This window comes from Chionomys nivalis, chromosome 21 (genome assembly GCF_950005125.1).
Source record: "Chionomys nivalis chromosome 21, mChiNiv1.1, whole genome shotgun sequence".
Taxonomy (NCBI): domain Eukaryota; kingdom Metazoa; phylum Chordata; class Mammalia; order Rodentia; family Cricetidae; genus Chionomys; species Chionomys nivalis.
The window spans coordinates 31,043,706-31,055,509 of NC_080106.1; the positions used below are offsets into that span (position 1 = coordinate 31,043,706).

Sequence of the window (11,804 nt, forward strand, 5' to 3'; positions counted from 1 at the left end):
CATGCGTGTATGGGTGTGCACACAGGCATAAGCCAGAGATCAATCCTGGGTGTTTACTGTTCCTCAGAAGCTAGCCACTTGTTTTCTGATAGTCTCTCCTTGGCTTAGAACTTGACAACTAGGTGAGGCTGGCTCGCGAGTGAGCTCAGGGATCCTTGTCTCTGCTTCCCTGGTGCAGAGGTTACAAGTACCGCAACAGCTTTTTGAAGGTGGGGTTCTGAGGACTGAACTCTGGTCCTTATGCCTGCAAAGCAAGAGTATTACTGACTGAGCTAGCTCTCCAGCTCCCATTATCTTTTTTTTTTTAATTAAAAATTTATGGGTATGGGTGTTTTGCCTGCATATATGTGCGCCACGTACATTCCTGGTGCCTGAGGGGCCAGAAGGACTGGAGTCACGAATGGTTATGAGCTGCCACATGAGTGTGGCATCAAATCTATGCCCTCTGAAAGAGCAGCTACCTCTCCAGCATCCCCAAACCCAACATTTTTTTTTCTTGAGTCACAGTTACCACAGAGGGACAGTGAGATGGCTCACTGGCTAGAAGTACATTTTCAGAACCATGGAGCCTACAAAGTGGCAGGAAAGAACTGACTCTCGAGAGATGTTCGTGGAACTCATGTGCCTGTACACACACATGCGTACGCTAAGACAAATAAATACATAAAAATCTCTAACATAAAATACATAAAATACAAATAAATACATAAAAATCATAACAGAGCCTCGCAAGAACTCCCTGGACCGTGCAGCACAGCTGGAGGGGAGGCAGCGGCACCACTCACCTTAAAAGTGGGAGTAGTTTAAAAGAAGACACCACATTAAAAAGGCAGATTTTATTTGTTGAACATAATTTAAAACTGTAAAAAAATATTTCTTCATCCATTACTAGAAATCCCCATGACAACTGGAGAGGATTGGTTCTTTGCCCCGAGAAGAGCTTGGTGGAAAATAAAATCCCCTGTGCCTCCCTGGCCCTCTCCACCTCCCACCCCACCCCACCCCTGAAGAATGCTCAGCCCCAAGGGCAGGAGTATTTTGCCTGGAGGGAAGGTGTCTCTGAGCTTCTTTGGGAAAGTGGATGGGGGGAGTCCAGGGGTCATAGGTGTTGGAGGCCTGGCCGGCAGCTATAGCCAGCCAAGATGAAACATCTGCTGGGCTCTCCCCAGGCACCTGGCTGGGTAAGTGGGAGGAAGGAATGAAGAAAACTGCTGCTGACCACAAATTAGCACCCCGTGCCCTGGCCCTGAAATGACCTCTCCTGGCACAGGATGGGATGAAGGGAAAAAGTGATAAATAAAGGAGATTAAAGGGGGGGGATGACAGACTCACCGAAGCCCCCAGTTGGACAGAGGGCAGTCCGGGAACACTGAGTTTAAAAACTATGTGTTGGCCAATGGCATCGATACAGATCACTGCAGGGGGAGACCTCAGTGGGGACTCCCCTGGGTGGGCTCCCCAGCAGGGCTCATTTTCTTTTCCTAGACTAACAGAAGAATTAGAGGTCCGGGCTGCCCTCTACTGATGATTTCTGGAAATGACCGCACCACAGCAGCAACCTACCCACCTACCACCCTAAAGGACCAGGAGAGAGGAGCCCACTACAACAGCGCTAAGTGTGTGATTAGGGCTTATTGCTGGGGGTATACCACAGATGGCAGCAAGCTCCTCCATCTCAGCTGGCCTAGAGAGAGGCATGGGGCAAAGTTCACTTCAAAGGCATCGAGAAGAATTTGTTCCCGGACTTGCAGCGAACATGCTCAGCCAGCACACGCAGCAGCATCTCAGAGTCTTCAAACTCATCCACGATTTCCTTCAGCCAGCAGGGAGATGACAGCCACGTTAAGAGGAATCGGACTCCAAGGCACCACAAACAACGCCAGTCCGATAGGCTGGGCATTACCAATCACCTTACAATCCTATGAGCTAGGGCCTGTCACCTCCACCTCCGCTGATAGTAAAGACACACGGAGCCCTCTGGTTTAGTTTGGGGCTGGGCTCTCCTGGAGCTCTTGCTGCCTTCCACATGACCAGGCCAAGGGGAAGGTGCCAACAGAGATCATGGCCCAAGGCCTGTACAGATTTTGACTTGCAAAGTACAGTTTAAAAATCCAAACCAGGCACTGAGGACAGTCTGGTCTACTAAAAGAGGCCATGTCTTGAAAAACCAAACCAAAGTAAAATAGAATTAAAAAATAAGATCCGAATCAGTTGCCAACACCAGAAAATCAGAAGACTGCATGTAAAAATCTGAATTTCTGGCTTCTCTTGAGAAAAACAGGAGAGCTACCGACTCGCACTGCCAGGCACTGTGCTAGTTCTTCTAGGTGCTGATGACGCTGACGGGAAGGTCACCTGTTTCACCTGCTATCAAAATGTAGCCAGACCTGGCAGCACAGGCCTGCAATCTCAGAATCTGAGGTAGGAAGAACACGGCAAGTTTGAGGCTTGCCTGCTCTACAGTGACCTCCAGGCCCAGCAAGGAGACCTTGTGAGACCTGACTCAAAAGTAAAAGCCGTGATGTAACAGGCGCTGAGGGCTGGAGGTTCCTGGTACCTGGCATTCTTCCTCTATTTACAACTGCCAGACCCAAACCTCTGACCTCAGATAAATGGCTGGGCCAGGGTGGGGGAGGTCACCCTCATCCCGTGTCAGGTGTAAGGCGGGGCACACAAAGTCCTAGAGGTTTTGTTACAGTGCAGTTCTGTTGCCCTGAGTGCCACTTAGGTCCCAGCTGCTGGCTCAGGGGTGACACTCTGAGCAGGAAGGAGGGGTTGAGGGCCTCCTCTATGCTACCCAGTTTCCTACAGATTTAGGTTCCAGTGTCCAGTCCTTCCTTTTCTGTCACTGGTTCGTCATCACTCTGGAGCTCAGAGCTCTGCGCCCCGCCCTGGAAACTCACCTGTAGTTCCCGCAGGCACTGTCCCTCCAGCTGGAGCTGTGCGTCACCCACACACCAGGCCAGACTGACATGAAATGAAGGGTCCTAGGGAAGAGAAGCAGGGACTCAGGCTATCACAGGATGCTATGTCAGGCCCATCCATCACAGCAGGTCTATGATAGTCCCGTCAGGTCTCCCTGTAGGATCGCTGACCAGTGCCGAGGGCTGAAGTCCTGCCCCCTCCCTTGACCACAAAGTGGCTTATGCTGGTCCCCACTACAGACTGAATTGTACTCCTCCCCAACTGCAAACAGTGAAAGCCTGACCCCAGTGTGATGTGTCTGGAGGTGATCAGGGTTAGATGAGGGCACAGGGTGGAGACCTCAGCAAGAGATGTGCATGGGCAACGGCTTAGCGGTTAAGAACACTGGCAGCTTTCCCAGAGGACAAAGGTTTGATCCTCAGTGCCCACTTGACGGTTAACCAAACACTGTAAGGAATGTCTGGGATACTAGTCCCAGGGGGATCCAACGCCCTCTTGTGGCCTCCAAGAGTAGCCAGAAAGGAAGGCAAAGCATCCATGAGCACAAAAATAAAAACTAAGGGGGGGGCGTGTAGAGAGCTATGTGCTCCTTTCCCTCCATGAGGAAAGGGCACAGACAGTGAGGGATGCCTCTTACAAGCCACAGCCCTCATCAGAAACCAATCACATAGGTGCCTTAATCTTGGACTTCCAGCTTCAGGGTTAAAGGCATGCATTATCATGCCTGGCTCTGACTCTATTTTCTGATCCAGAACCTTCTAGCAGAGGCCATACTTTTCAAATTAAAAGAACAAAACTCAAAAATGTCAACAATTTTGGAGAAACAATAATTTTATTTAAAAATAACTGCACACCTGGCATGGTTTTAAAAACACAAAGAATAAAACCAATGGCCTTTTGAAGCTGTGCCACTCAAGCTGGACTCTGAGTCCCCACAGGATAGAGGGAGGGACAGTGAGGATGTGAAGCTCTTCCAGAAGGGCCATTTTACTAAGTGCTGGGGATGCCTACGAACAAGGCAAAGCCGGACACCTCACAGAGCTGAAAGCACAAATCTCAAGATGCACAGTGTTCTGATGTTGGGCTTTGGGCAGACTACAACTCGTAACACCCCACATCCCAATCCTGTGCGCTGGCTCAGGGCTCCACATGGGGAGATTCTGGAGGCCTCTTCAGTTTGCCTCTGATGGGGCTTCTCTGAGGATGCTCTGTTCTAGACGCCAGCGGGCAGCAGCCCCGTGACAGACAGTAATCATCTCTGTTCATTTTCCTCAACCGTGTGCATTACCTGGTAGAAGGTGGTGAGGTCAAATTCCTCCATGACTCTGTCTACCTCTGAAACCAGGTCCAGGAACTGGGCATGCCCTGAGCTGACCTCGAGCCCAATGAAGGTCCTAAGAAGAGGCAGTGGAGTCAACAGGGGCACAAATGCAGGGGCACAAATGCAGCCTGCGAGAGCACAACCTCACAAGCAGGAGCAGGAGCAGGAGGCATCCACGGGAAGCCGTGGCTCAGCCATCTTCCAGTGCATGCCCTGCTGCTCCATGGACCACCTTCCACCCCCTTCCTCCCTCACTTAGAAACCTGCTCTCACTGGACGCCTCCTCTCCTGTCTAAGGAGCCCTGCAGGGCAGCCTTCATCTACCGCTGCACACCTCGTCCCCTTGCCCGCTCCACTCTCGGGCGGACTCCTAGGCTCATCACCCTCTCCAGGTTCTGCTCTCTGGTACCTGCTTTCCCCTGCAGGTGAGAACTGCTGTCCTCAGCAATTAAATCCTCCCCTGAACCTGCATCTTCAGCCAGCCCTCATCCTATTCTCAACGAAACACCGTAAAACAACAACAACAACAAAATGGTGGCCTGCTGTCTTCCTCTAAAGTATCTGGGCTCCCACTTTTAAACCTCCCTTAGAAATGCTCTCGTCAAAGCGGCCAATGAGTATAGTTATCTCTATGTTAACAGAGTCACGGATTCTGTCCTCACTTGCTTGTTAGTATCTGACACAGCTGGCTTCCCACTCCTGGAAACCCTTCAGCTTATATTATAAAGTTCTGTAGCCTAGACTGAAGGGAGAATTGAGCCCTCTCAGAGTGGCTGGGAGGGGTGGCTCGGCGAATGAACGAGACAGGAGGCCCTGCAGATAAAAATGCCCTTTTTTTTGGGATGGGGGAGGGGAAAGTTTGAGACAGGGTGATGGGGAATGTTTGTCAACCAATTATCTTTAAGAGGTGGGACCAAGTTAGGGTGTGGCTTTCTGAGAGCCAGAGAAAAATGTGGCTCTCTCTGTGGTTCCCTCGCAGCACAGCTGAGCTTGAACTTCTCGTTCCTGTTTCGTGAGTTTGCCCCTTATAATTAATAAAAATATAATTGTTGTATCTTTTAGTTAGCCTGGTTATTTCTCGACCTGAGGTAATTCAACAACAGGGCTTCTCTGTGTAGTCCTAGCTGTCCTGGAACTCGTTCTACACCAGGCTGGCCTTGAACCCACAGAGATCTGCCTGCTTCTACCTCCCAAGTGCTGGGATTAAAGGTGTGCACAACCACCGCCAGGCTAAAAATGCCTGCTTATGTTCACTTAATGCTTTAGGACTTCTACGTTTTCAAACCTCATTGGCTCCTTTGGCAATGGTCGAGAAAGGGGAAGTGAGAAATGGTGCAGAAGGGAAGGTAATGGGAGCTCATCACAATGGCAGGGAGGGGGCTAGACAGGAACCAGCTCCACCTGCTCAGGCTGCTCTATACTGAGATGGTTTTCCTGCACCTGCACTGCTTCCCAAACTCCCTCAGTGCTTCTGCATAAGCTTGAGTTTTGTTTGTTTTAATATTTATTTATTTTATTATTTTTTAATTTATTTTATTTTGGAGAACAGATGCCCCATAATATATGTGAAAGCGAAGTGTATCCCATCTATCTTTGCAATGCAGTCAGGGACCCACCTGGTTTTCTCTTGGTTGGTATAAATCTTTACCTGGTTGGCAGTAAAGAAGAACCTGAAATTTAAAAGAAGAAAGATATTTCAAGGAAAAAAAGAAAGACGTAAACAATAGTTCATGTTTAAAAACAAAAAAAAAATCCCCAGCCTTTTTTTCAGAAGGGGATGGTGATGGGTGCCTACAGTCTGTGCTCTGGAGACCAAGGCAGAAGATCTCAATTTACAATAGCAGTCTATCTCAACAAACAAGCAAGCAACATCAGTCCCTCTAAATACCTCCCCTCAACAGCAATTTAAAATATAATTAACTCATTTTTACAAGCAATATTGTTATTCCATGATTGAACTAAAAATATCTTATAGTTAGACAAGATCCTAAATTACCCCTGTAGAAGCAAAAAAGTTTGCTTTGCAAACAGTCCATCCCAATAGGCAACTTGAAACCACCTATGTACTGAGAAAATCATTCATTTTGTGGGTGGAAACAGTTGATATGACCCTATGAGGCAGGCCCTATAACTATAGACAAGAAACTGGACCTGTGAGGCTGACTTTGGTGAGGCAGGAGATGAGAGTCAGTCCATTTGCTTGCAAAGCCCTTGGTCTGACCTAAAAAGTGAGTCTCTGTGGAAGCGGGTCTGGCGGTGGAAAGTAGGGCAGAAACCCCACTCACCCAGAACCTGTATTAGTTACACAGGGGCCAGAGTCGGGGCTGAACTGCCCAGGTTTGGTCATCTCAACTCAATGCACTGAGGGTTTGCGGCTGCTCTAGCTTCACTGAGGACACAGGGCAGCAAAGCAAAGACAATATCAAGTCCTTTTCCTCAAAGACACAAACCAACGCTCCAGGGGCCGCTCTCTGGTCCTCAGGTGAGCAAGGCAACAAGCGAAACATGTCCCACAGAGAATGATATTCTCGAATGACTCTTGGGTCATCTCCAGAGGTCCCAGCTTGCTCTGTTAAGGAACTAGTGCCCACTAGGATGCCGGGGGAGTGGCTTCCCACCAGACCGTGTTCATGGGTTCTCATGCACTGGCTTCTCACCTTCATGGAGCATGCCTGCAGTGCACCTATCAGTCTTGTTACCATGACAATGTTGCTGATCACCCAGCCTGAATGATAGTTTGTCCAGGAAGAAAAGGGCAGCATCCTCTAGAATAAGGGAAAGGGCATTTCCACTCTTAAGGGGAGAATATGAGCAGAGTCAGACTAACCAAAGTCATTCCCATGACGTCTGCTGAAATCACATGGAAATATATGAAAGTCTGGAATTCTGATACCAGAACTCAACTAACAAACTGGGCATCCTGTATACACCTGTAACCCCAGCTAAAAGCTGGACAGAGAGGATTGCTGGTTCCAAGCCTAGCCAAGAAAACACAAGCTCCAGGTTTGAGAAAGGCCCTGTTTCAAAGGAACAGGCAGAGAATGACAAGGACAGCTGATGTCTGCTTTTGGCCTCCACATGCAGAGGCACAGACCCCACACACGTATGCATGGGCATGCCACACCCACACCCACAAACACTTTAAATTTTTCTTTTCTTTTTGAGTGTTTTATCTGCATGTAGTCTGAGCACCACATGTACGGAGTGCCTATGGCGGCCACAAGAAGCCATCAGAGCCTCTGGAGCTAGAGTTACAGACAGCTTGAGCTGCCAAATGGAGCTGAGAACTGAATCTAGGTCCTCTGCAAGAACACCAGTGCTCTTACTGCCAAAGCACCATCCCTCAAGCCTAACAAACACATTTTAAAAGGAGCCTGCAGGGTAGGGGAGATAGCGCAGTGGGTAAAAGTTGTAGCTGGACAAGTGTGAGGATGTGAGTTTAAAACTCTGGAGCCCGTGTAAAAGCTGGACACAGAAGTGTGAGCATCTGCACTTCCAGTGCTCCCACTGGGAGATGTGACAGGTGGGAGAATCCTGGACGCTCAGGGGCTATGCAGTCTGAGACACATGGCAGAAAAACAATAAAGAGATCCTATCTCAAGCAACGTGGAAGGTAAGGACCAACACCTGACTTCTACATGCATGTACCTGTACTCACAAGAAGACACACACACACATACTGGTGGGTTCCCTTGTCACTGAGAGAAGAAAGTCAACCTCATGGGGCAGAGCGGAGACAACACAGCTCAGGTAACATCTCTGGCTACATCCTTCTCCTCATGCATGAAACTAGGGCCGTCTCTGAACCCATCTGTCATTCCAGTTGGGTGAAGTCAATTTAGGTTGGGTACTGGCACCTGGGACAGACCTGATAGAATATAGCTGGCTTACTAAATCTGGTAGTGGCGATCACAGTGGACGAGACTGAGCAGTGCTATAGTCCTGGTTTTCTCACCAACTGACTGCAATGGAGCAAATTCCTTCCTCAGGCCCCCTGAGTAGTGGGGTGGGATCTTCGAGAGCTCTGATCCATAACAAAATCAGAATTCTTGGCTGACCTAGGGACCTAACGTGAGCTGGCATCTACTGTAGAGGGCAGCTGGTGGGACAAAGCCCTTCGGCTGTGAGGTTGCCCTCTGGAGCACTGCTGTCAGAACTGAACTAAACTGTAGGATACTCAGTCTCTGGAGAGTTGCAAACTCGTATGAGAGCTGCTCTTACATATTTGGGAAGAGAAGTGCTGGAAGCCCTAGGTGCGAGCACAGAGACAGACAGCAGGGTTTCTGCATACAACAGAGGGAGAGCAGCTGAGCAGTTCATGTGAGGTGCCCGCATCACACCACACAGGAGGGGACACAGCAGCCTCAGGTCTGGTCTTCTTGCTTGGCACCATTTCTATCTCCAAGCACAAGGGGTCGGGGGGAGACACATATGACGGACATGACAAACAGAAGAGGGAAGTGCTCACCTTTGGAAAGAGGCCATGTGATCTTTGAGCACCTGCACGAAGGGAAGGATCCAGTGGTGACGGAGAACCACGCTCTGAGACAGGCTGAGGTGGAACTCCTCCATCTGCACCAGTCGGGGCACGAACATCTGTGCTCGGTGAAGCAGCATGCCGAGCAGCTCCAGGAACTCTTCCTTCGCTTCGTCTAGAGAAGAGAAGAGTGAGGAGAGTAGACTGGCCTCAGCCAAGCTGTCACAGAGGAATAAGGAGCCCAGAGAAGCCGGGTGCTGGTGGCACACACCTTTAATCCCAGCACTCTGGGAGGCAGAGGCAGGCGGATCCCTGTGAGTTTGAGGCCAGCCTGGTCTACAAGAGCGAGTTCCAGGACAGGAACCAAAAGCTACGGAGAAACCCTGTCTCAAAAAAAAAAAGCCCGGAGAGCAGAGAAGCCCTTATTAGCCGAGTTTCAGGTGTAGCCTATGTCTGACAACCTGCCAATATTTTAATGAGAATGTCTTAAAATAAATGTATATGATAAGTGTATATGTGTGTATGATACATATGGGCACACACGATAGTACTTTCCAGTCCCTCGAAGGGCCACATTCAGACCTCTGTATTGTTCATTAGCTATCAGGATCAATAAGATCAACTTCATTACACTTTAAAATGTCTGCGCTGAACAGACACTGCCAAGGGGTTTGCGGGGGCAGACTGAGAAATACCTAATGAGGAGTACAGAAAACAAAGAACTTCTAACTCACAGAGATCTGCCTGCCTCTGCTTCCTGAGTGCTGAGATTAAAGGCGTGAGCCACCACCATCTAGCATATATTTTATTTTACTTTATTTTTTGAGACAGGGTCTTACTATGTAGCTCTGGCTGGCCTAGAACTCAAACTCAACTCGGGGGTTGCTTCTACCCCCAAGTGCTGAGATTAAAGTCATGCCTGCCTAAAGCATCCTTAGGCATATCTGTTCAAAGTAAGGAACAACCAAAATGTCCTTTAGTAGGTGAACATGCAGCCAGACAGTGGAATATTAGCACTAAGAAGAAATGCACTATCAAGTGTGCCAAGGCACAGAGGAACCTTAAATGTACACTACTAAGGCAAAGCAGCCAATCTGAAAGGCTAAATACTAAACGATCCCAATTCTGTGACGGTTTGGAGAAGGCAAATTTGTGGAAACGTGTTGCTGGAGGGCAGGGATGGCTAAGTTGAGCATGACGATTCGTATTGCCGTGGTATTACTCTCCACAATAGTGTAGATGCACATCTTTTTAGGTTTGTTTAAACTCACAGAATATACAACACCAAGATTTACCCATTATACAAACTGTGAAGTCTGGTGATTATAATATGGGCTCAAGCCGGGTGGTAGTGGCACACACCTTTAACTCCAGCCCTGGGGAGACAAAGGCAGACAGATCTCGGAGTCCTAGGGCAGCCAGGGCTACACAGAGAGATCTTTTCTCCAAAAAGCCAAAAATAAGCAGGTTCATCTATTATGAGAAATGCAGCACTCTGATGGTGGAGATGATAATGGGAGACTCTACACTAGGTTAGAGCTGCCACCTTGTGTGCTGTGCTAAGAAGCTGATTATCCGACTTAACCTTCCGAAGAGATAGATATTATCAGCCCACTTTAGGGAAACAGAGCCCCTAAGAAGCCGGTAACTTCCAGAACACCCAGTGCGGCCAGGTCTGATCAGCCTGTCACCTCCTCAGGGCTGGGGTGGGATGAGTCCAGCACACAGGGCCCTGGTTTCGTCCTCCTAGCCACAGCTAAGAGGTACCTGTTTCTGGCCATTTGCCATTAGTAAGGGACTCACACGGTATGTAGATGTGGGTGGCCCAGTTGCCCCGCTCATGGGGAAAGGAGCGAATGCGCCCCCCGTGTTTTGTACTGTCATCCTCGGGTCCCTCCTCCACGCCAGAGAACATGCTCAGCACACTGTCAGGTACCGGGAACCTCTGAGTGGGAAGGGGGTTCTGGCCACTGCAAAAGAAGAAAGAACAAGCATGGTCTCCTTTTGCACACAGAACAAAAGTTCTAAGCCCTTATGCACAGTGATTCTTCAGCAGTCTTGTCGTGTAGTATAGGCTGGCATCAAATCAGATCCCCCTTCCTCAGCCAAGCGGCTGAGTGTGGATCTCCAGACAGGTGTTTGAGCTTCTAGAGAGCCACAGCGCTCTAGAATTACCGAAGCCTCCCAGTTATTCTGGGAGGCAGATCTCAGCGGGGCTCTTGGTCCCCATGGGAAACACTAGAGCAGGTAGCAGTGTGGCTTGGAGGTCCTTATTACCTAGCCGAACTGGCCTGAAGTAGCTCTGTGATCTTGTACACTCATTTCCTTGTGTGTAAAGCATATTTCTATTTGCTAGAGCTCTTGTGCAATGAACTGACGTCATACTGCGCTCAGCAAAGACCGGTATTTAAGGACCTAAGGTCCTTGAAGTATAAGATCCCCATGGATTTTGCATCAGTCTGGAGAGTCCAGTCTCCAGTGTGGCTCCCAGTGGCTGTTCACTAAGGATTTACTAGACGAGTGAAAAGCTTTGATTGCTGCATTGTGTTCAAATGAAGAAACAGATCTTGGAAGGAACATGCTTGCACACCAAGGGAGAAAAATGCACTGGTTAGAGCTGGTCTGGAACCCATGACCTCACTCCCAACTTTGCCTTAGCCATGGCGGTGGTGGTGCCATTTTGGGGCTTTGTCCAGGGTGTGCTCTAAATTCTTCTTTCCCTCGTCGTCCCTTTTTTTTCTTCCCGGGGAGCCGACCCACCCTCCCGGGTATTCCGGAGGCTCGGATCCCACCAGGGTTTCCAAAGAATCGAGCCCTCGCGATAGAAACTTCCTCGCTCCTCACCAACGGCGGCCCCCCGACCCGGGTTTTCTCCGCCCCACAGCGGCGGCGGCGGCCTCCGCTTCATCCTCCGAACCGCTGCTGCTGTAGCCCACCAGGGGCGCCTCGCTCATGGGGCCTTGACCACAGGCGGAATCCGCGGGCACCTTAAGCTGGCGCCCCGAGTTCCGATGAGCCGGAAGTGCTCTCTAGGGGCGGGACCTATAGTAGCTCCACCTCGGGGCGGGGTCTTGCGAAGGA

The 11,804-nt window shown here is 49.6% G+C and overlaps 1 protein-coding gene across 2 annotated transcripts; it reads right to left on the minus strand.

The window, feature by feature from the left end:
• Positions 1-834: 834 nt before the first annotated feature.
• Usb1 (U6 snRNA biogenesis phosphodiesterase 1) lies at positions 835-11,730 on the minus strand. Of its 2 annotated transcripts, none has more exons than XM_057753759.1 (7): positions 11,568-11,730; positions 10,527-10,693; positions 8,715-8,898; positions 5,863-5,916; positions 4,214-4,319; positions 2,904-2,987; positions 835-1,813 (listed from the first exon to the last, which is right to left on the minus strand). In XM_057753759.1, the coding sequence occupies exons 1-7, from the start codon at positions 11,675-11,677 to the stop codon at positions 1,709-1,711; spliced, it is 810 nt and encodes a 269-aa protein (XP_057609742.1). In that variant the 5' UTR covers positions 11,678-11,730; the 3' UTR covers positions 835-1,708. The 2 variants fall into 2 exon arrangements, with proteins under 2 accessions (XP_057609742.1, XP_057609743.1); XM_057753760.1 differs by having other exon boundaries at positions 11,516-11,570.
• Between the last annotated feature and the right edge of the window lie 74 nt (positions 11,731-11,804).

Bases quoted from the DNA above. Each gene is read 5' to 3' on its own strand.
- Usb1 (XM_057753759.1), bottom strand. From the start codon at position 11,677: ATGAGCGAGGCGCCCCTGGTGGGCTACAGCAGCAGCGGTTCGGAGGAT. The intron at 4,320-5,862 runs GTGGGTCCCTGA...GCCTCTTCTTAG, and splicing joins ACCAACCAAGAGAAAACCAG to GACCTTCATTGGGCTCGAGG. The intron at 2,988-4,213 runs GTAATGCACACG...TCTCTTCCCTAG, and splicing joins ACCTCACCACCTTCTACCAG to GACCCTTCATTTCATGTCAG.